Consider the following 25,123-nt stretch of genomic DNA (forward strand, 5'->3'; position numbering starts at 1 on the left):
GTTCTCATTAATCAATGAAAATTGGCAATTACATGAAAAAGCAGGTCAAAGGGGAAGACACCACAATGAAGACATGAAGATGGAAACTTGAAGAGTGTGCCTGAGACAATGAAAGCGCAAAGCTGTCTCAGCTTTCGCTACTTGTCATTAGCATTAACAAAACTTTTCAAACACGGCTTTCTCAAGGAAAACCCTAAGTCTTAAATCATGGTAAAGAAATGTGCAAAAGGGGTGGATTTTCTTAAATTTAAAATATGTTCCTTCCATTATTTTCTGTGCTGATGTTAGGTACAGTCTTTAAAAAAAACACATAATGTCTATGACAAACATTAAGTATTTAGCTTGACCTAAGAAATAATAATGAAACAATGTATTCAGGACCTTGGAAATGATAGATTTGAAAGCAACTTAGGTAGAAAATGAAGACTTGCCACACATGAAAAACCACTGAATAGCTAAATATAGTCACTTAGATCAGAAGTAAAGCTGAAAGTATCTTTAGAGATCATGTCACCTCATTCCAGACCCAGAGATGTCATATGACTTTTTCCTATAGCAAGGAGGAAAACTCTGGATAAGGCAGGAAGATAGACTCTGGTGTTGAAAAATTGTAGAAATCACAAAAATGAGAGCAGATATTGTTAGTGGGGAAGAGTTGGTGGGAGGTTTAATGGAAATTGGAGTAAGTACAAGAAAACTGGCTAAGATGAGAAATAACAAAGAATAGTGACATTTACAAAAGAAGAAAATGCAGTTTAAAGTGGGGGCATTGTGGGAGGTCAGGGCAGGTGCCCAGGATAGTGAGGCATGCTAAGTATCCACCTCCTTCTCTTCTCTGCTTATATTACAGCAGGAAAAAGGGTCAGCTAGGTGTAGTTTGTTATCAAATCATGGGATGGCTGCGCAATTGCTTATTATCTGCTAGGAAAAGGAGAGGGGCCAACATTGTTGCCTAGTGGATTGGGCTGCTCCCTGAGACACTGGCATTCCATATGAATGACAGTTCTAATTCCTGCTGCTCTACTTCCAATCCAGCTCCCTGTTAATGTGCCTGAGAAATCAGTGGAAGATAGCCCAAGTGCTTGGGTTGCTGAACCCACATGGGAGATCTGGTAGAAGCTTCTGGTTTCTGGCTTTGGTCTGGCTCAGCCCTGCCCATTGCGGCCATCTGGGGAATGAACCAGCGGATGGGAGATATCTCTGTCTCACTGTCTCTCTATGAACCAGCGGATGGGAGATCTCTCTGTCTCACTGTCTCTCTCTCTATTTCTCTGTAACTCTGCCTTTCAAATAAAGGAAGTCTTTAAAAAGAGAATCTGTTAGAAGACAGGAATATGGATAAAGGGGAAGGATAGATGATGTTACTTCCATTTGAACAATAATAATGATAATAAAGTAAGAGAAAGAACAACAGTAACAACTCTGTTCTTTCCATCCCTAAACCATTATTCCAACAGACTTCACCAGTTGGTTAATGCAAAAATGTTGCTGAAAGCTTGGTCGCTGTCCCTGATGTCAAATCAAAATGAGGACAAGGTTTTGGGGTGAAGGAAAGAGTACATTTAATCCATCAACATTTATCTATTGACAGAGTCTCAACAGCTACCACTTTGTTGAATGAAGTGTTACGGGATTTATAAAGGAGCTCCTCCACCACATTGACAAATCAAAGTTCTAACTGATGAACTTTTGGGAGATACACTCAAACCATAGTGCATCCTAACCTCAGAGTCATCCTTGATGCTTCTCTGCCTTTCAAATGTCAGGTTTGACCCATCAGGAAAATATGTCAAGGATTACCTGTAGTCTCCATGCTTCACCTCCTTCAACAGCCAACCTGGTCAGAGCCAGCATGATCTCAAAACAGATTTCAGAAATGATCTCCTACCTGGTCTCCCTGCCTCTATTCTCTCTCTCTCTTAACCCCTACAATTATCAAGCTATGACACAGTGGCCAGGGTAATCCTATGAAAATATGCCTCAGAACATTTCACTTCTGTGCTCAACATCTACAATAACTTTACAGGTCACTTCGGTGCAGGTCAAAGCCTTTCAAGGACGTACACAATGTGGTCCTTTGTAACCCTCTGAATCATTTACTGCTGCCTTCCACCTCATCCACTCTGCTCTAGTTACACTGCCTACCCTGCTGTTCTTTGAATATACTGGGCAGATTCCAGCCTCAGGGCCTTTGCGCTTGCTGTTCTGTATACCTGGAATGCTCTTTGACCAGGTGTGCAGATGGCTTGCCTCAATACCTCCCTCAGTAATGCCTCTCTGGATAACTATTAAAATTGCCAATCCTGGCCTTATCTGTCCACAATCTCTGCTTTACTTTTCTTCAGTGGACTTGTTGACAGACATACAATGTAAATTACTAGTTCACTTTATTATAGGCATCTTGTAACTCACTACAATATAAATCTCAAAGGTAAACATTTGTATCTGTTTTGTTTGATGATATACCAAAGAGTGACTGCAACAGAGTTTGTACAAAAATATGATGTTGCAGGTGTTTGCTTCTTTTTTCCTTTTTTAAAGATTTATTTATTTATTTATTTGAAAGGCAGAGTTACAGAGAGGCAGAAGCAGAGAAAGAGAGGTCATCCATCTGCTGGTTTACTCCCCTAGATGTCCACAATTTCTGGAGCTGCACTGATCTGAAGCCAGGAGCAGGGACCCAAGGACTTGGGCCATCTTCCACTGCCTTCCCAGATCATAGCAGAGAGCTGGATGAGAAGTAGAGAAGCCAGGACTCCAACCAGCACCCATATGGGATGCTGGCACTGCAGGTGGTGGCTATACCTGCTATGTCACAGCACTGGCCCTGCAATGTTGTTTTCTAAGTGCTTTACAATGCTATGAAATATTATCCCTATTTTACAGATAAAAATATGGTTATAGAGAGAATATAAATTCATTCTATAGAAAACCAAAAGTTTCCCTCCTGATTTGGTGGAGTCAGCTGTGAATCAAATGCACTTTGTTAGCTCTAGCCACATCACATTATGACAGTACTTCAAAAACTTCATGGGGAAATATAATTAAGCCGTAGGTCTATTTTGATGCAAACTGCTTTTGAAATTTACTGGTGCTTTTGTCTTAATATGTATTTTACATGAACTTTTAGAAGAGCTCTGCACATGAATTTCAAGGGAATTTTTGCTCTTAATTCTATTTCCATGAACTTTTTGAAGAACTTGTTGCAGTAGTTTTTGATGGAAGCTTTGATAATGTTTCATAGAATGGGTGCCTTAGACAATGATGATTCAATCTCTCATAGTTCTGGAGACTTAAAATTCAAGATCAGAGCATAAGCAGAGTTAGTTTCCACTGAGGACTGTGAGAAAGAATCTCTTCCAAGGCATTTTCCTATTTTCTGGTAGTTTGCCATCAAACTTGGCTTGTAGGGCATCACACTGTTCTTTCTTTCCTCTTCATGTGACATCCTTTATGTGTAGGACTCTGTGTCCCAATTTCCTCTATTTGTAAGGGCACCAGTCACTTTGGGTCAGATCCCATTCTACTCTAGTATGACTCCTTGCTAACTAATTGTATCTGTAATTGCAGTAATTTCAAATAAGGGCATATTCTAAAATAATGGAGGCTACGAATTCAACATATGAATTTGTGTGGGGGGGCATAATTCAACCCATGACACTATTGAAATCAGCTATCTGAACACTATGGAGAATGAAAAACAGAACAAAAAAAATTGAAGTGAATTAAAGAGGAATGGACATTTGAAGGAAGAGGCAAGAATGGGATGATTTTCCATTTACTCTTGTTTAGTTTGTAAATGAGTACTACTGAAAGATTGTCAAATATAGACAGAAAATATGAACCAATCAAATACAATGATGGATTCCTGTACTGTAATTATATCAGGTAAATCAGCAGTATTATTGAAAGGAATATTTAAAACCCAGTGAAAAAATATTGGTGTCATCAAAAATAAATTCAAATTGGATTCAAGACTTAAACATAAGACCTGAAAACTGAAGTGAACCTAAGGGAAAAAGTTCCTTGGCATTGGTGTCGGCTATGACATTTTTGGATGTGACACCAAAAATGCAGACAACAAAAGTAACAATAAACAAGTGAGATTACATCAAACTAGTTTCTGCACAGTAATGGAAAATTCACCAAAATGGAAAGGCAACCTACAGAATTGGAGAAGTATTTGCAAACCATATGTCTAATAACGGATTAATATCCAAAAGATATAAGGAACTCAAGTCAAAAGTGAAAACCAAATAACAAACTTAAAAATGTGCAAAGTACTTATATAGATGACATAGAAATAGTCAGTAGGTATAGGAAGAGGTGCTCAATAGCTCCTATCATCAGGGAAATACAAATTAAAACCACAATGAACTATTATCAAAATGGTGGGTGATTACTATTTGTACTCATTTAGTTTTTATTTTTTTTAAAGATTTTATTTATTTATTTGAGAGGTAGAGTAACAGACAGTGAGAGGTTCACTCCCCAGATGGCTGCAATGGCCGGAGCTGTGCCAATCTGAAGCCAGGAGCCATGTCCTTCTTCCTGGTCTCCTACATGGGTGCCGGTGCCCAAGGACTTGAGCCATCTTGTACGGCTTTCCCAAGCAATAGCAGAGAGACAGGAGGCCAGGACTTGAACCAGCACCCATATGGGATGTCAGTACCTCAGGCAGAGGATTAACTTACTGCACCAAGGCGCTGGCCCCAAATTTAGTTTTTATTTCAAAAAATTGTTTTGCTTTTCTGTTTCTTTTCTTTAATTCTTTTTAATTAAAAAAAAAAACATATAAAAGGAACACTTTTAATGTATTCATACATACAGTTTTAAGAACATAATGATAGTTCCCACAAGACTTCTCTCACTCCAACCCTTCTTCATCCTTCATTTCATATATAGGTGTTTATATAGTATACTAATATATACACTATATATATTATACTATATATACTATACATATGCTTATATGTATATATGTTAATCTTCACATTGACATTCTTTCAATTTACTTTATAATCACAAGCTTAAACCTCCATTAAATAAAGAATTCAACAAGTAATAAGTAAAACTCACTGTTACTTCGGAGCATTGACTAAGGGCTATAGACAATATTCAAATCCCAGGATGTCAATTTCACTCATATACATTATAACTTTTGTTCTTCATATATTAATTATGACAAAACATGGAAAATATATTTGTCTTTTTGGCACTGACTTATTTCACTAAGCATAGTGGTCTCCACTTGCATTCATTTTGTTGTGAAAGAGAGGATTTCATTCTTTTTTTAATGGCTGAGTAGAATTCCATCATGCATATATATTACAATTTCTTTATATAGTCCTCAATTGATGGATATTTGGGTTGATTTCATATCTTAGCCATTGTCAGTTGAGCTGCTATAGATATGGATATACAGATAACTCTCATTTGCTGATTTCATTTCCTTTAGATAAATTTCCAGTACTGGGAAGGCTGGGTCATATAGTAGGTCTATTTTCACATTTCTGCAGAATCTCCATACTGCCTCCATAATGGTTGTACTACTTTACACTCTCACCAACAGTGTATTCAGGTACATTTTCCCCATATCCTCACTAGCTTTACTTTTTGGATTTTTGATAGCCATTCTAACTGGGGTGAGGTGAGACCTCATTGTGCTTATTAGTGGCATTTCCCTGATGGCTAGTGAGCCTGAGCATCTTTTCATGTGTCTGTTGGCCGTTTGTATTTCATCATTTGAAAAAAATGCCTATTCATATCCTTAGGGCATTTCTTAACTGGATTGTTTGTTTTGTTGTTGTTGAGTTTCTTGAGCCCTTTATATATCCTGGGAATTGTTCCTTTATCAGATGTACAGTTTGAAATATTTTCTCCCATTCTGCTGTTGCCTAACTTTACTTTAGAGTGTTTCCTTTGCTGAGCAGAAGCTTCTTAGCTTGATATAATCCTATTTGTCTATTTTTGTCTTTATTGCCTGTGCTTCTGAGGTCTTATCCAAGAAGTCTTTGCCTATGCCAATGTCTTGCAGTGTTTCTCCTGTGTTTTCCCATTGATTATTTCAGGTCTTCTGTCTAGATCCCTGATCCACTGTGAGTTGATTTTTCTCTATGTTATGGTTTATGTATGTTATGGTTTAAGTTATGGGTTTTGTTTCATAGTTCTGCTTGCAGAGATCCAATTTTCCCAACACCATTTGTTGAAGAGACTGTCTGTTTTCCAGTGATTGATTTTAGCTTGTTTGTCAAAGATTAGTTGGTTGTAGATGCATGGATTAATTTCTGGGGTCTCTAATCAAGTCCATTGTTCCACATGTCTATTCTTGTGCCAGTACCAAGCTGTTTTGTTAATAACTGGCTTTTAATATGTCTTGAAAACTGTTATTTTCTTGCCTGCAGCTTTATTTTTATTTTTTTGGATTGCTTTAACTATTTGGGGTCTTTCAGAGTCATTTTTTTAGATTTGAGAAGAACATTTTTGGTATTTTATTGGGATCCCACTGAATCTGTTAATTGCTTGTGGATATTTGGATGAAATTTATTCTTCCAATCCATTAACATGCAAGATTTTTCCATTCTTTTTTGTGTTTTATTCTATTTCTTTCCTTAATGTTTTGTAATTTTCATTGTAGAGTTCTTTCACGTGTTTGGTTAAATTTATCCCAAGGTATTTTAAAGTTTTTCTAGCTATTGTGAATGGGACTGATCTTACATGTTCTCTCTCAGCCATGCCATTGTTTATGTATACAAATGATACTGATTTTTGTGTGTTGATTTTGTAACTTGCTTTTATTCTTATAACAAAATAACTTAGACATTGACTTATGTCTGCTTGCCTTTATGACAATATTACAAGTATAATTATGAGTTGTTTTGGATATGCTTCCCCTTTTGTTTTATTTCCAGATCTATTGTTACCACCTCATTTCATTTTTTTGGCTGTCTTGCCTTCCTCAGCTTCCATTATGACTGAAAATTTTAAATTCAGTGACTCTCAAGATCCCAGTGACCATACTATTGTCCATGTCACCTACAATACTCCAGCCCTCTTAAGGGATTCTGAGCCACATTTGTTTTGCTTTAGTTCATCCATCAACACACTTCCCAATACATTCTATCATGCTGAAATATCTTATCTCCTAGTAATCCTTAACTGTCTCTTCATTGTTGCAGGTAGATTTCCATCTTCGGATTTTATATTGTAATTTCCATTCAAATATCAAGAGGAATAGTGTATTTGTCATTTTATTTTATTTTATTTTATTTTTTTTTGACAGGCAGAGTGGATAGTGAGAGAGAGAGAGACAGAGAGAAAGGTCTTCCTTTTTGCCGTTGGTTCACCCTCCAATGGCCGCCGCGGCCTGCACGCTGCAGCCGGCGCACCGCGCTGATCCGGTAGCAGGAGCCAGGAGCCAGGTGCTTTTCCTGGTCTCCCCATGGGGTGCAGGGCCCAAGCACCTGGGCCATCCTCCACTGCACTCCCTGGCCACAGCAGAGGGCTGGCCTGGAAGAGGGGCAACCGGGACAGAATCCGGCGCCCTGACCGGGACTAGAACCCGGTGTGCCGGCGCCGCTAGGCAGAGGATTAGCCTAGTGAGCCGCGGCGTGTATTTGTCATTTTAAACTGGAATTTTCTCAGTCATCTATATCAATGACATCCAAATCTCAATCCTCATTGTAAAGCTCTTTGCTGAGTGCCAGGTTCATACATCAATATTTTTCTGGACATTTCTCAGGGTGTCTTCCAAACTCAATATTCCACAAACTGAAGTTCCCATTCCTTTTTCAAACTTTCCATATTTTCTCTGTTGGGAAGACATTGATAATATCTCCCTTCTACTTGTCTACATCAGAAGCTTGACCATCCTTTATGCCATTTCTTCCCACTCACCTCCCCCCAACCACTTAACAAATTCAATTACATTTCCAAATATCTGTTCAGTGGATCTGCTCCTCTTTATGATGTCTGATTTGGATTACTAAGGTGCCTTGATGTATTTTTCTTTAACTACTTTTACCCCTTTCCAGACCATTCTTTATATGACTGCCAGGGAAACTTTTCTATTGCAAGCTTGATACTATCTCTTCATTAGAGCCACTGGGTGGCTCCTCACTGATCTCAGGAAAAAGTAGCAAACCTTCATGTAATGTGTAAAGGCCTGGATAATCTGGACTATGCCTTTCTTTGGTCTCCCTGTCGTCCCAAAAAGCACCCCCCAAAAAGTACCCTCCAGCCACAGTGAATTACTTAAATGTTCTATGCCTTTTTCAAAATCTGATTTCTATACTTCTTCCTGTCTTGGAATCCTCTTCTCTCCCATTTATATCTGTCCAGCATTTACTCATTCTTCAGATCTTAAGTGTTCCTCTCTTGTGTAAATCTGCACAAATCTTCAAGGTTGCCCCACTCTGGCATTTTCATAGGACACCTCTTAATTTGCTGCACTCCAGTACATAGCCCTGAACTTCATTAGATAAGAATTGTAAATGATGCTTAGTAAACAGAGATTTTGCACATTCTCTGATATGTAAGCTAAACAGTTTTTTTTTTTTTTCAGATTCTGTGCTTAGATGTACTGTATATTTAAATCCAAGAAAAATGTGAAAATAACTTTTTATGAGAATTTTTTATTCATGCAAGTTAATTATTGGGCTCATTTATTCAGTGAAAGTACTTTCAAAGCTTCCTTGCATGATGGGTATTTGGCACAGCAGGTAAGACACTATTTGGAAAACAACAACAACAACAACAAAAGGCCGGCGCCCCATCTCACTAGGCTAATCCTCCACCTGTGGCGCCAGCACCCCGGGGTTCTAGTCCCAGTTGCTCCTCCTCCAGTCCAGCTCTCTGCTGTGGCCCGGGAAGGCAGTGGAGGATGGCCCAAGTGCTTGGGCCCTGCACCCGCATGGGAGACCAGGAGGAAGCACCTGGCTTCTGGCTTCAGATGGGCACAGCGCGCCAGCCGCAACATGCCCACCTAGTGGCCATTTGGGGGTTGAACCAATGGAAAAAAGGAAGACCTTTCTCTCTGTCTCTCTGTCTCTCTCTCTCACTGTCTAACTCTGCCTGTCAAAAAAAAAAAAAAAAAAAAAAAAAAAAAAAAGACACTGGGATGCCTGCATGCCAAATCACAGTGCCTGAGTTCAGGTCTCAGATCTACCTCCGATTCCTGCTAATGTGCATGCTGGGAGACTGCAGGTGATGGATCAGATATTATGATCCCAGATACCTCATGTGAGGCTCACACTGAGTCCCAGGCTTCCGATTTTGGCCTAGCTCAGGCTTAGATCCTGCAGGTATTTGGGGAGTAAACCAGTGGATGGAGAATCTTTCTTCTTTATTTCTCTCTGTTTCTTTGTGTCTTTCTTTTTCTGTCTTCCTGTCTCTGTCTCTGCCTTTCAAATAAATAATAAGTAAAGGAAATTAAAAGGCTTCATAGAATTTTCTTGTTTAGTTCAAAATATTTTTTATAGGTTTATTCATTTGAGTGGCAGAATTACAGACAGAGAGGGAGAGACAGAGAGAAAGGTCTTCCCTCTGCTCACTGGTTTACTCCAGAGCTGGGCCAGAGCTGGGCCGATCTGGAGCCAGAAGTCAGGAGTTTCTTCCCATTCCTGCATGTGGGTGCAGGGGCCCAAGTACTTAGACCATCTTCCACTGCTTTCCCATACCATAAGCAGGGAGCTGGATCAGAGGAGTAGCACCCTGAAAGGAACCAGCACCTATATGGGATGTTGGTGCCAAAGGTGGGCTCTTAGCGTACTATGCCACAGCACCTGCTCAAAATATTTTAAAAACCATTTGTCTATTTGTGTATGTTTCTAGTATTTGATGTTATTAAGTCATAGAAAATATTGTGTTAACATAAATAAGCCCTGATCATATCAAATGTTATTTTTGCATTTTCTACCTATTCTTTTGCTGAAAATTATGTTTATTTCATCTTCTTTTGGCTTGCCTTCATTTTGTAATACTGACATCTTTCAAAAAAGAACAGCCCTATAAAGTAGATTACAATGTATACTAAGTATATTGTTGGTTGTGTTACATCATATATCATTCTCCCAGTGATCTCATGGAACACATTTCTTTCTGCAAGGAATAAAGTTGTTATTCTTAAGAAATAAAGATGTTATTCTTGAACAATAAAAAATACTTTGTGCAACTAAGATGCTTAAAAGTCATTATGTTCTCCTTGTCTCAGCAATAATTAACATTTTGAGTGCATGGTTCTTGAACTAACTTTACTTCTGGCTCTGTCTCATATTTTTACCCCTTTGCCTCATAGTTCTTACTTCCATCAACTTTATTTTTATCCTGGTATATTATTTGATCCATATATTTAATTCCTTTAGGATAAATAGAGGTGTAAATAAATACACAAAGTATTTTCCATGTTGAAACACTTAGACCACATAGAGACTGACATTATAAATACTTTTGGTATAAAAGCCAAAATTAAAGTTGAAATTTCCTGGAATATCATACGTTTTAGGGTAAAATATTATTGTTTTTGGAAATGAAGAATCTAAAAATAGAGTTTTCTTATGTCTCAACCCCATGGACACCAATTTTAGAAGGTTTGTTTCAAATGAACAGATTGTCCTCAAGCCTTTGGCTTCATAGGATTGCTAAATACATTGTCATGATTAAGCATGGATGAATAGAATTTAGCCCATCATTGTAAGCTTCCCCTAGATCAATGACTTTACGAATGGAAAAATATGTTTTCTCTTCTTCTTCTGTCTAATCAACAGTTTGCTTATTATACTGTCTCCATAATTTATCTTAAAATCAATGGGATCAATAACCATTGTTTCCACCTGCTCTTCCTCCATCCATTTTATTGAACACATAAATAGCTACAGGCTTTAGAACATCATAAATTAAACTATAACTAAAAGATTAAGCAATCCTAGTGATCTGATACATGTTAGATGTGTGAAAAGTGGTATTCTTTCTTTCAGAGAAAATTGTAAGTTTGATACTATGATCATTATATTGACAGTATTAATGCCTAGTTTCAATTTTTCCCCTGATTTATAGTATATTTTCTTCTAGGGTAATAAAAATTTATGCCCTCATCACCTAAAATAGTTCTATTCCTGTATCCACAGAAAAGTGTTTTGGTATTTTAATGCATTAAGCTTATATTTGGAAAATTGAGGTGAACTCTTTGAATGTTATTGTGTTATTATTTGTATAAACCAGTTAGGTAAAGGTGCCTTCTGTATAATCATTGTTATGAAGTAATTGGGATTTTGTAAAGAAAATCTGTTTTATTATTTACATATTTAAATGGTATAATATACATGAGGAATACCAATTGATATAAAACACATCTCTTTGCAATGTAGTTTTAAAATGTCAATGAGCACATGTTTTAATTTGAAGTGTTTTACAATACTCTTTCTACAAGAATTACTTTCACATAAATATTGTTGTCAGTATAAAGTATATTTTACCTCTCAGTAGTCATTCTTGTTTGTTTTGTTCAGGTCAAAGAGAAGAATTTCCTGAGCTTTGATATGTAGTTTTCAATTTTATTTTATGAGAGATAGAGGGAGAGAGCACCCATCTGTTGGTTCACTCCCTAAATCCCTGTAACACCTGGGACTGAGCCAAGTTGAAGCCAGGACCCCAGAACTCAATCTAGGTCTCCCACATTGGTGGCAGAGACCCAAGTGCTTGAGCCATCTTCTGTTGGGTCCCAGGGTACACATTAATAGGAAGCTGGATAAAAAGCAGAGGATCCAGGACTCAATATAGGATGTAGGTGTCCCAAGCAGTTTCTTAGCTTTGCCAAATATCCACTCCTTTATTATCTTTTTAATGACACAGAAATAAATGTTTTTAATGACACAGAAATAAATTCACATTTTGATTGTGAGCCAATCTATCTGTAGGTCACTATAAAAATGTTATGAAATATTATATTTTGTGGAAAAAAAGATAAGGAAGAAACCCGGTTTAGTAGCAGTTCAAATGAAAACAACATAGGGTATTTAAATCAGCCAGTCATTGTTTTTGCTGTTAAAAAGGGTAACAAAATGATGAGCTGATTTGTTACAAGAAGACACAATCAACAGGTACTAGACAGAGTTCTGATCATGAAAATATTGCACAAAACATTTGCTCTTAATGCTTTTCAGGAGAATTATTATATTCAGTTCTGCTCAACAAATTTGAAGAAGACTGACATTTACAATTCAGATAGTGTTACAAGGAACATTTATGGTTTCTTCAGATATATAGATTGAAGAAAAACAAGACGCAGAGATCTTCTTGACTAGGAATTTCATCTTTTGGACGATTGTGCAAATGCTTACTATCTTCCAGGTGCAAGACTGTGCAGGAATTTCACTCACTTAGTCCTTACATGGACTTTGTTAAGTGCATGAAAATATCAAAATATGTGCAAAGTGATGGGATTTCTATCTTGGAGAAAAAGGAAACCTATAAAAAAATTAATATGGGGCTGTCTCTGTGGTGTGGCTGGTAAAGCCACCGCCTGTGATGCTGGCATCACATATGGGCGCTGGTTTGAGTCCTGCCTGCTCTACTTTAATCCAGCTTCCTGCTGATGTACCTGGGAAAGTAGTGGAATTTGGCCCAACTCCTGCCACCCAAGTGGGAGACCTGAAAGAAGCTCCTGGCTCCTGGCTTCAGCCCGGGCCAGTCCTGGCTGTTGCACCTATCTGGGTAGTGAATCTGTAAGTGGAAGGTCTCTTCTCTCTCTGTCTCTCCTTCTCCTCCCAGCTCCCACAATGTGTGTGTGTCTTCCTTTGTCTCTGTGTACTCTTTAAAATAAATAAATAAATAAATAAATAAATCTTTAAAAAAGAAAAAAATAATGTTCCTTAAGTATTGGAAAGATTAATATATAAACAAGGCAATTACCCTGCACAAAATACAGAAGTGATATTCATGATTAGGAGTTAGAGTGGTTGGTTTTGAGTTCTTTTTTTAAAAAAAAAAAAACTTTCTAAATAGAGTAGAAAAACAGATTGTGTTGTGTGATAGTGACATTCCTGATTTGAAATGATTTTTGAATCTGAATTTGCTAAACCACATTCCAAAATGTTTGAAAGAGGACTGATGGGTGGGTGGAAGTTTTCATTGTCTGACTTCTGAGGTCCCAAAGTTAATAATCTATGCTTCTAATTACTGATTTATGTCACTTTTAGCTTCTTCCCCCTTTCTCTTGAATATTAAAAACTACTGATTCACACTTACCAAGGCAGCCAACCTTTTGGGGCAGAGTCCAAAAACCTGCAGAGCTCAACGAGGAAATTGGATGCTCAGTTTGGCTCTGGCAATTTATTATTTATTTATTTACTTTTTGACAGGCGGAGTGGACAGTGAGAGAGAGAGACAGAGAGAAAGGTCTTCCTTTGCCGTTGGTTCACCCTCCAATGGCCGCTGCAGCTGGCACGCTGCGGCCGGCACACCACGCTGATCTGATGGCAGGAGCCAGGTACTTCTCCTGGTCTCCCATGGGGTGCAGGGCCCAAGCACCTGGGCCATCCTCCACTGCACTCCCTGGCCACAGCAGAGAGCTGGCCTGGAAGAGGGGCAACTAGGACAGAATCCGGCGCCCCGACCGGGACTAGAACCCGGTGTGCCGGCGCCGCAAGGCGGAGGATTAGCCTAGTGGGCTCCGGCAATTTCTTAGTGATGTTGGAGAAGTGAGGATAAGCAAAATGTGCAACCTAAATACATCTAACCTGCTGTGGCTATGCACGGGGGTTCTCGTTATGTATGCAGGGAACACAGGGATACCTCAGCTGCATCTCAGTGGAATTGACCATGCATAACTTCCCTAATGGGAAGAAGAACTTGAAAAGAGAAAGAAGACCATGATCATAAGGAAGAAGAGGCACCTCTGCCACAGGCGTCAACCGCTGAAATAATTTATGTCGTGGTTTCATTTGGGTGTAAATTATTATCTTTCCCATATATCTCATATGGAAAATTTTTATTCTGAATTCTTCATGACGATAAAGCTAAAATATTGCTGCCAAAAATCCGTTCTAGTTGCATTAAAACATTTAAATATGAGCATCCCTAGATCCAGTTCCAGTTTATTCACTGACTTCGTTCCACCGACTGTCTTCAATTATGCGTGTTGACTGGTTGAATTCCTGCTCTCCTATGCATTATTTATTTTAACTTTGAGTGTAGCATGGAATAAGAGCAGATTAATTTGCTCAGAGCACTACTTAAGGCAAGTGTTTTAGACTTGCCAGGATTTTACTGATAACCTAGTCTTCTGGCTTAATACCATTCCTGGCCTCCCATTGGAAGAATTTGTTTCTTTTCAGTTTCAAGGAATATGAACTATTTACTGAGGTATCTTAGCCAAATACATTACAGAGATGCACACCAGTTAATGTGATCACGTTTGTTAGGTAAACAATCTCCTGAATGGTTTTCTCACTATTATCCCTGCTATTTAAGTTCCTTCGTTTGACATAATTTGCTGCCAGTTTGGTTAAGGCAATTAATATTTGTGTTAATTAGATATTTGTTGTCTGTCCTAAAGTGGAGGCATTTAGCTCATGATGGGAACTGCTGTTAGTCCCTTGTTCTGAGGGTTGCTCTTTGTGTTTTGCTACTTTCTCCATGGCACACTTGCATTGCATCTCTGTCTTGCCAGCGCTGTGTATAGACCTCTGGAAACATTGGCACCAGACTGTCAGGCACCCACAGCAGGCTTTGTCTCTTGTTTAAAAATGTTGATCTGGGTGCTGGCATTGTGGTGCGGTGGGTATGCCGCCACCTGTGATGCCAGCATCTCACATGGGCATTGGTTTGAGTTCCAGCTGCTCTGCTTCCAACTCAGCTCTCTGCTAATGGCCCGGGGAAAAGCTGTGGAAAATGGCCCAAGTGTTTGTATCCCTGCTACCCATGTGGGAGACCCAGATGTAGTTCCTGGCTACTGACTTCCACTTGGCTCAGCCCTGGCTGTTGCAGCCATCTGTGGGGTAAACCAGTAGATGGAAGATCTCTCTGTATCTCCCTCTCTGTAACTCTTTCAAGCAAATAAATAAATCTTAAAAAGAAGTGTTGATCTGATAGAGCTGAGAAAAAGAGATGACCAACTAGGAAGGGATGGTAAACATCTACTCTTACCAAGATATTGAACTGTTTATGTGATGGTACGTGTGAAACAAATGAAAGAGCAAAGAAATTTTTTGTATGATTAAATGCCATTTGCAGATGAAAATATCTTGAAACAGGCATTAATGAAATACTTTTTAAATTCTGATACTGTTTTCTAGCTTTGGAAGTGGGGGGTACATGTGTATGTGTCTGTCTGTGTGTGCACTTGAGTACCTGAAACTATTTTTTGAGTTCTATGTGCTGGCTTCCTGTACTCAGGAACAATAGCCTAAATGTCCAACCACTCCTGGCAGTGACAAAGCATTGAGAACAAAGAGAAGCAGCAAAAAGCCAACATAGTAAATGCTGGTCTTACATGAAAGCAAGAGATTGGAGTACAAATGCAATTTCCTTTTCCCAGCACATGCTTTTGATTTATACTACCCTAAACATAAGACCAGTTTGGATGCAGAGCCAACAGCAGTTGCAGGTGCAAGGAAGTTCACTGAAGTGCCTCACTTTTGTGTCCTCTGCTGTAACCACTGTCAACCAGAGAAATTGTGTAATCTGTCTTCCGTTTCAAGTCACATACTAATGTCATTTTTACCTCTTCTGCATTCTTTATTCTATACATACTCTGTTGCTAAACTCTACTTCATTTTTGTTTTGTCTTCCCCCTCTTATCTCTCCACTTTCTTTGTACACCCTGCCCACACCTATTCTGCATCATTGTGGTCAGCATTATTTCTTCACCCATCATTTTGCCCATTATATTTTTTCTAAAATGTCTTTTAGTTGTTTCTGATTAGGCTCTCCAGAATTCCAAGAGCCAGACACTGTCCATTAGAGCCTGATAGAGTAAACTTGAACAGAATTCTCTTGAGTTCTATATGCTTTGGTTGATGAGTCTTCGATCTTATTAGACAGACTTAACCCAATTTCTCATGACACAGTCATTTGTGTCCAAATGTAAAGCCATTATGAAAACATCCTCATATATCCTCAATTATGTTTCTCTCTTTGACAGAAAAATTGAGGTATAATAGAGACATGGGCTTTTATTTGAGCAGGCAGCAACTCATGGATCTTGCAGCTCCAAAGCTGAAGTAGCATAGATGCTCCACTGATTACACAAAGGGAAAGAGGTTATGGGGCTAACAAGGAAGTAGAGGGACTATTGATGGGTTACATCCACCCAGTTGCCTTGTTTTTCTATCTTGTGGAGAAGTCTAACTAGCTTTTCATCACTGCAATGAATAACTGAGAAAATTAACTATAATGACAAAAAGTTTATTTAGCTAATGGTTTTGGAGATTCAATTCCAACTTTGGATGGCTCCCTTGGTTTGGGCACTGATGAGGTTGGTGGGTGGCAATGGCAGAACATGAGCAGTGGAAGAATCACATGGTTAGACAGGAGGTGGAGAAAATGACTGGGTACTTCACAACCAGCCTTCTTTTGAGAACTATCTTCCAAGTGCAAGCCATGACCTAAAGACATACCAGTAAGTCTACTTTCCAAACATCATAATTGGAATAAGTTTTCATGCTCTAAGCTGTGGATTATTTATGACTTTGGTGTTTAATGTCTTACATGAGTTGGGGAGCCAAATCATATTCAATCCATAATAGTAAGTTAGTCAGCAGTTTGTGATTGGCTAGTTTTAACTTTCATTTTTCTTTAATATAGGCATTACCAAGAAATAGCTCAAGTTATATATCAGTTATGGTTGCACATCAAGAAAGATTGAAGTCACTTATGAGGGTCCTAACTGGCTTTTTCAGGCTTTTCAGGTTTGGTTTCCATTTTAATTTTTCTCACAAAACTGATCATGAAGAACTCTTATTTTAAACTGTCACCAAAGCTTCAAATATTTCATGAAGCCCTTTTCAATTAGCCAGTGTGGACCTGGACTTCTTATGAAGTGCAGGATTTCCAGGGACTCCCATGGTTATCCCAGCAAGTCTTCCCATTTAGAGTTGTGTCTCTGAGGCCAACATGGCATGCACAGATATTCTTAGCTGGGATCATAGGCCTCTCTGTTTCAGAGTATGTGTGTGCATATGTGTGTGTCTGTGTGTGTGTGTGACTACATTCACACATCTGCGTATGAGAGTTTGCAGAGTTTGTGAAGACTCATCTGTAGAATCATTTACATTGTGTCTGGCAAAGCATTGTGTGTGAATAAGCACATGATTGACTTTGGGATGATGATAAAGGCAATACCAAAATACCACCTTTGGGGCCAGCACCATGGCATAGTGGGTAAAGCTGACACCTGCAGTGCCAGCATCTCACATGGGCTCCAGTTTGAGTCTCAGCTTCTTCATTTCCAATCCAGCTCTCTGCTATGGCCTGGGAAAGCAGAGAAGTTGGCCAAAGTCCTTTGACCCTTGCACCTGTGTGGGAGACCTGTATGAAGCTCCTGGTTCCTGGCTTTGGATTGGCATAGCTCCAGCCACTGTGGCCATCTTGGGGGTAAACGAATGGATGGAAGACCTCTCTAATTCTCTCTCTCTCTGCCTCTGTAACTCTGCCTTTAAATAAATAAATAAATAAATAAATAAATCTTTAAAAAGAAAGATACCACCTTTGTCAGCACTCAACATAATGGTAACAGTAGTCATTTAAAATCAATTAGGTTCTGAAACGATTATTTGAAGATAGGCTATATTATTTTCTCTTGCGCAAATAAGGACACTGAGGTACAGAGATTTGAATATATTTGCTAAAGTCACAAAGCTTTTAAGTGTTAGAGACAGAATTGAAATCAGGTCATCTTATACTATAAACCCCACTCATAACCACTGTGTCATGTTGCCATTACAGCAGATTTATTTTTTAAATGTATATTGAAGATAACTCAAACTATGTTTACGGATTTTTAAACAGAAAAATAGCATTTAAAATATTTAGTAAAAACTATAAAGCAAATATTTATGTTTTGCCATTGGCTCAAATAGATTTGGGTTAGCAATTTAGAAATGTTTTCCACATAAAAGTTTAATGTAACATATAAATATTTAAATATGAAAAATTAATATAAAATGTAAATACATGTTTTAAGAAGTATAAATATTTTATTTTTCTAGGAGACTGAGTAGTGTTTTTCATGTATGCCGAAAAACACAAGTGGGGAAAAGGGATGAAGTTGTCTCAATAAGTAAATAAACAAATGAATGAATAAATAAATAAAATGAAATAGTTAAGAATGCCAAATTAAATTATACCTATATATTGCCTACAAAATATCATGTAAGATATGGAAATAGTTGAATAAGGAATGCAACAACTATAAGCAGTTGTGGGCTTTGTTCATATGTAATAAAACTTTTCTGGTTCTATTTTGGATTTCGTTTTTATTCCTCTTTTCCTCTTTGGTGAATGTGAAATTGACTAGGAGTTAGACTGTTGTTAAGAAAATTGTCATTTAGGGCCGGCGCCGCAGCTCAATAGGCTAATCCTCCGCCTTGCGGCGCCGGCACACGGGGTTCTAGTCCCGGTGGGGGCGCCGGATTCTGTCCCAGTTGCCCCTCTTCCAGTCCAGCTCTCTGCTATGGCCTGGGAGTGCAGTGGAGGATGGCCCAAGTCCTTGGGCTCTGCACCCCATGGGAGACCAGGAGAAGCACCTGCCTCCTGGCTTCGGATCAGTGCAATGCGCCGGCCGCAGCGTGCCGGCCGCGGCAGCCATTGGAGGGTGAACCAACGGCAAAAAGGAAGACCTTTTTCTCTGTCTCTCTCTCTCTGTCCACTCTGCCTGTCCAAAAAAAAAAAAATGTCATTTAGTGGAAGTGAATTTCCTTAGCTAGTCATTGATTTGAGGAGCCTCCTGTAGAATAAAATACTATAAGCTGAATTGCTAAGATTATATATGGCCTCTTTTTCTTTCTTTCTTTTTTTTTTTTTTTTTTTTTTGACAGGCAGAGTGGACAGTGAGAGAGAGAGACAGAGAGAAAGGTCTTCCTTTTCCGTTGGTTCACCCCACAATGGCCGCTGTGGCCAGTGCACCGCACTGATCTGAAGCCAGGAGGCAGGTGCTTCTCTTGGTCTCCCATGGGGTGCAGGGCCCAAGCACTTGGGCCATCCTCCACTGCCTTCCCGGGCCACAGCACAGAGCTGGACTGGAAGAGGAGCAACCGGGACAGAATCTGGTGCCCTGATCGGGACTAGAACCTGGTGTGCCGGCACTGCAGGTGGATGATTAGCCTATTGAGCCGCGGCGCCAGCCATGGCTTCTTTATCAATGAGTCCCTTGTGTAATGGAATTCTCCTATAGATCTTTACCCCCTAGTTTCTTCCTAAGCAGGATAAATGTGCCATTATTTGATGTATCATTTTCTAAATTTTTCTAATGAGTTTTTTGTCCATAGCAATTTTCATTGACATACATGAGAAAATATACAAAATCTCTTGCCAAAGAACAGTAATCTTTTTGCCTTTGAAAAACAGCAATAGAAGCAATATATCTTTCCCTTCCTGAAAAGAGTTTCTGAGTGTTCATTTTTCTGAATTTTTGTGATGTCCGTGTACCTATGATGCATATGCTATTCTTCCTTGAGATCTGTTTATCTTTCTCAGTGAATAATCTTCAGAATCAAAGAATTCCAATGTTGTAGCTCTGTTTCACAGAAGAATGGAGAGTGATGGCCCAGCCGGAGCTTATCAGATACACCTGTCATGGTGTAGCGCCAGGTCCCAGGTTCTAGCGACACTGAAAGTTAAGGCAGTGCTCAACCTTTCCAGAGTGTTTTTATTTTTCTATAAAAGATAAGGAACAGAAAAAAATCCTTTAATTCATTAGGTTAGAATGTACCAAATTGAAAGGTTCTTCATATATCAAGGATGGCATGTCATTAGATCTGTTATTGTTGTTGAAATTGTAATTAATGAATGGCTGTTGGAAATTTGAGCAATCTCTCAGAGGAAAATACAGTACAAGTTGGCACACTAGAAGCCACTTTCTGACATTTAGGAGTAATTTCTCTGAAATAAGTAGACCATGAAATGTACAATCTCTCCCTAGAAAAATCATCATTTTTGCCATCATCTTACCATTCCATTAAGTGACTATTATGCATCTCCAGTCCTTGCTGCCCCTTCCTAACTTGCATGATGCAAACATGCCGCAATCTGAATGCAAGGGAAACCTGTCTGTTGTTCCCCCAGGCCTATCCTGTTACAGACCATCTCTTCTCTCTACCCCAACTCATTTGGTTCTTTCTGGCTTGTGACTTATTTTCATGATGGAACAGTGGTGATTATATTCTAAGTTCCAGATGCAATATTATTGATGTGTAAAAGTCTGCTGTCTTAATGCTTCCTCAAAAACTAGATACCAGGAAAGGGGCCTGCTTCCTACTGCAAAATTCTCCCAAGAAGGAATCCCAAATGGTGAAATGCCAAAATTATAGCAGACTAGGTGAATGAATCTTAGAGGCCAGTGGTCCTTGATAGAGTTCTTCAAACTTAGGTCATTTTCAAAGCTTGTTTATGTACTTAGATGTAGGCCTTTCACAGTCATTGGAAGAAGGTGATTGGAAAGAGCTGGAAGGAATATGCTTTATTTTATTTTTCCAAAAGGAAGTAATACTGTGGTCTGTCAAACTAAATAACAAAGAATGAGAGTCTGCAAAGATAATAAGTTTATTCAGGATTAAGCGGAAAGATTGCAATGTGAGATATGTGTACCTTGGGTAGACCAAGGCACATATGTAGAGGCTGAGGCAAAAGGAAACTTCCCATGGCACAAGAGAGAAGGCCATGTATTGTTTGTAAACAAGCCAAACATTGGGTAGAGTGGCTTACTGCAGGAATTGACCTCAGTCCATCAGTGTAGACTATATCAGGCAAGTGTATTATGAAAGATAGGCTAACTATCTTTGGGACTCAAATAGCAATTCACAGTTTGGAATGTTTTGGTTACAGGCCCAAGTATGTAGGAGCCCCCCCAAGAAGTCCTTGTACTAGTCCTTACCAAAGGCAAAGGTGCTTTTGGGTACTCCGTCTTAACCTGCTGAATGTTTTTTTTTATTTTTAGGGTTTCACAGAATTAATGGTTTTGATTCTTATAATTCTACAACTAAATGATGCATTTTTACATGAGAGTATGAGAAAAAATGGAACTGTTTTCATTTACACATTTTTCTCAAGTTGTCTTCTTTTCTTATGTTTCTTTGTAACATCCTGATACATTATTTGATTTATGAAATTCCTTCTGAGTCTCTGAAGCAAGTGCCACTGAATACTGAAGAATTTTTAATGGAATAATTTCCATTAATTATCTAATTTGAAGATAGCAATAAAATTAAATGAAAAAAGTCTTTTTCATTGGATAATTACTTTGTGTTGAATGCAATATTTCAAGATGCTCATGTGTGTTTTTGTTAGATATGCCATTAGCTGTGTTTTTTAGATTCAATAAAAAATTTACAGTTATGATTCAGGTGAGAGCTAAAACAGAATCATCCAAATTTTATATATATATATATATATAATTTCCCACATGAAATCAAATTTGTTATAAGTGAGTTATCGTAAATGGTTCAGTATACCCAAATGTCTAATATATTTTTCTTGAAAATGGAACTAAATTCAGACAGGAAGTTTTCAGGCCTTTGTAAATGGTTACAATATCCATTAGGCATAATAGCATTTTACAAATTCCCAGAAAGTCCAAACTACTTTATTTCCTAAAATAGTTAAGTTTTTTTTAAATGCTTACTTTTTTATTTTTATGCATTGCCCCCAAATATAATTTTTTATCATAGTCCAAATTGATATATATGAATAAACATTTAATTGTTTACAATTCTGCTGGGTAAAAATCAAATAAGCGACAATTTTCCATTTTACATATTATAATGAAATTTCTACCCACATGTTCAAACTTACCCTGAAGGCTTTTTGTTTTTCACTCAAATTGTTTAAGATATTGTTAGTGGTTTGAGATATGAAAATGCATTTTGTATTTAGAAACACAAATTGTTTAACATTTTCACTGGAAAATATTCTCTGAGATAATCTCTTGAATAACTTCACTTTATAGATTAAAAAAAAAATGGACTATAGAGAAAGGAAATTCCAAGAATATGGAGGGATCTTACTGCTCTAGTCTAGGAGGAGATAGTTTTAAAAAAATGGAAGGGTGCAGTCTCAGGGAAGAGTTAGGGAAAAATGGCAGAAGAATCTCCAAACAAATTAGAGGGTACTGTGGACCTACGTGGAGGATGTGGATATGCCTAGCTCAGGACCCTAGCAACTGAGAACCTCAGCACTGGCTCTAGAGTGAGGTGATACCAGTCTATAGCAGCCCAAGCCACTGGTGATAAAACTGTGGGAAGAGCCTGGTGGGAATCTGGCCCTGTGGGGAACAGTGTACCTGCCAAACTAAAAGAGAAGAAAAAAGGGGGGACTCGTTTCTCTCTCCCCAACCATCCTGCAACTGGTGACTTGTAACAAGCCAATAGAAGGTGGTGGCAATTTTGGACATAGGTAACAGCTGTGCCATCTCATGTCTGAGTGTCCAGCAACCAGCCAAGCAGAAATGCCTGAGTCTGGCAGGGTGAATTGATAGGAGGCTGGGTGCTTTTGACTCTGGGAAGCTTGTGTGCTGGGACTGTGAAAACACTGTGGCTGCACTGGAGGGTGCAGGGTGTGGCTGGGCCTTTGAGAATTCACTGTGGGCAGCTCCACATGCTCAATGTCCCCTGATTCCCTGATGAGGACTGCATAGATATTCTATGTGGTTCTTATGGCAGTGTGGGTGAATATTATACCCATTGGGGTTACTGCCCAGGCACCAGTATCATTTGAGGAGAGGAGGTGAGATGATACTACACCAGCAGAGATGAACAACCCTCCCCTTTGATTAGAAAAAAAAAGAGATTTATCACACCCAACCTGGATGTTACCTTGGACTCTCTCTTCACCTTTGAGCACTAAATAGAGCTCCCTGGCTGCACCCACCACACGCCTCTAGGTAGTCACTGAAAAAGAAAAACTACGCTAGTCCACAATGGCATAGTCAAAAGGTTAAAGCCTTCACAGGAAAAAAACAAAGATATATCCACAAATGTTGAGTTAAAAACACAGAAATTCAGGAAAAAGAGTAAGGAAGACAACATGACACCCCAAAGAACACAACACTTCAATACTAGAATATGAAGATGAAGAGATTGAAGAAATTCCAGAAATATAATTAAAAAAATTGATCCTAGCTTTGCTGAAAAGTAATCATAAACAAATCTACAGACTAATGTAATCTGTACATGACATGAAGAAATTTTCTCACACAAAATTGAGATGTTAAAGAGAAATCAAAATGAAATCCTGGAAATGAAGAACTGCGTAGAATAAATAAAAAATGCAGTTGGAAAGCCTTAACAGAATTGGTGAAGCAGAAGACAGAATATCCAACTTAGAAGACAAAATGCAGGAAATTTTACAGTGAGACCAAAAACAAGAAGAAATTAGAAAACTAAAAAAAACATTGTTGGAGATATACAATATCTATTGTATAATAGATATACTATTAAACAATCCAACATATGGGTCTTAACAGTTCCAGAAGGCATGCAAAGAGAAAGGATTAGAAGGCTTTTATATTGAAATAGTAACAGAAAATTTCCCTAACTTGAAGAAAGGGACCATCAAAGTACAGGAAGCACATAGAATTCCTAAGAGACATGACTAGAAAAATCTTCACCAAGACACACTGTCATCAAACTCTCCACAATAAAACAGGCTAGGAAAAAATGCAAGATACATTCCAAGTCTGAAGAGAAAAAAACTGTCAACCCATAATACTACACTCTGAAAAGCTCTCTTGTATGAATGAAGGTGAAATAACACCTTCCATAAACAGTAATTGAAAGAATTTGTCACCACACTTATAGTCTTGCAAAAGATGCTGAAGGATATGCTGCATAGAGAAATACAGAAGCATGGTCATCACTCCTGAAAGAATGGAAGGCAGAAAATCTCTCAGTAAAAGTACAAATGAAATCCAAAGTAAAAAATATGAATATTTTTGGAAAAATGACAGGGCAAAGTCATTATTTGTCAATAGTCACCTTGCATGTAAATGGCCTCAACTCTCCAGTTAAAAGACACAGACTGGTTGAATGGATTAAAAAATAAAACCCATATTTTGCTGCCTACAAGAAACATCTCTCCAGCAAAGATGCATGCAGACTGAAAGTGAAAGCACGGAAAAAGATAATCGATACTAATAAAAACTGAAAAAAGAGCTGGTATAGCCATCCTAATATAAGACAAAATAGACTATAACACAAGAACTGTTAAAAAAAGACAAAGAAAGGCACTATGAGATGATTGAGGAATCAATTCAACAGGAAGATGTTAACTATTATTTTTTTTAAAAGATTTATTCATTTTACTTGAAAGTCAGAGTTACACAGAGAGAGGAGAGGCAGAGAGAGAGAGAGAGAGAGAGAGAGAGAGAGAGAGAGAGGTCTTCCATCTGATGGTTCACCCCCCAATTGGCTGCAACGGCTGGAGCTGTGCCCATCGGAAGCCAGGAGCCAGGAACCTCCTCTGGGTCTCCCACATGGGTGCAGGAGCCCAAGGACTTGGGCCATCCTCTACTGCTTTCCCAGGCCATGGCAGAGCTGGACAGGAAGTGGAGCAGCCGGGACCAGAACCGGCGCCCATATGGGATGCGGGCGCTTCAGGCCAAGGTGTTAACCAGCTGCGCCACAGTGCCAGCCCCCCGATGTTAACTATTATAAATGTGTATGCACCTAATTAAAGGGCATCTGGCCATTTAAAAGGAATGTTAAGGGATCTAAAGGGAGACATAGATTCAAATACGATAGTAATGGGGGACTTGAAAACCCAACTTTCAGCAATGGACAGATAACTAGACAGAATATCATAAGAAAACCACAGTTAATTGGCACTATAGACCAAATGGACCTGAAACATATCTACAGAATGTTCCATCTTACAGCCATAGAATATATATTCTTCTCACCAGTGCATGGAACTTTCT

At 38.6% G+C, this 25,123-nt stretch overlaps 1 protein-coding gene and 1 long non-coding RNA gene across 4 annotated transcripts in view; one reads left to right on the forward strand and one right to left on the reverse strand.

Moving 5' to 3' along the window:
* The window catches only part of EPM2A (EPM2A glucan phosphatase, laforin), a 133,792-nt gene extending 123,617 nt beyond the window's left edge, over positions 1-10,175 (forward strand). The window contains exon 5 of the mRNA XM_051855291.2: positions 1-10,175. Within this exon, the coding sequence (XP_051711251.2) occupies positions 1-18 (18 nt within the window). The 3' untranslated portion in view covers positions 19-10,175.
* The window catches only part of LOC138849783 (uncharacterized), a 137,147-nt gene that overhangs the window by 13,511 nt on the left and 98,513 nt on the right, over positions 1-25,123 (reverse strand). The window lies entirely within an intron of this gene.

The sequence above is a fragment of the Oryctolagus cuniculus genome, chromosome 5 (genome assembly GCF_964237555.1).
Source record: "Oryctolagus cuniculus chromosome 5, mOryCun1.1, whole genome shotgun sequence".
NCBI classification, from domain to species: Eukaryota; Metazoa; Chordata; class Mammalia; order Lagomorpha; family Leporidae; genus Oryctolagus; species Oryctolagus cuniculus.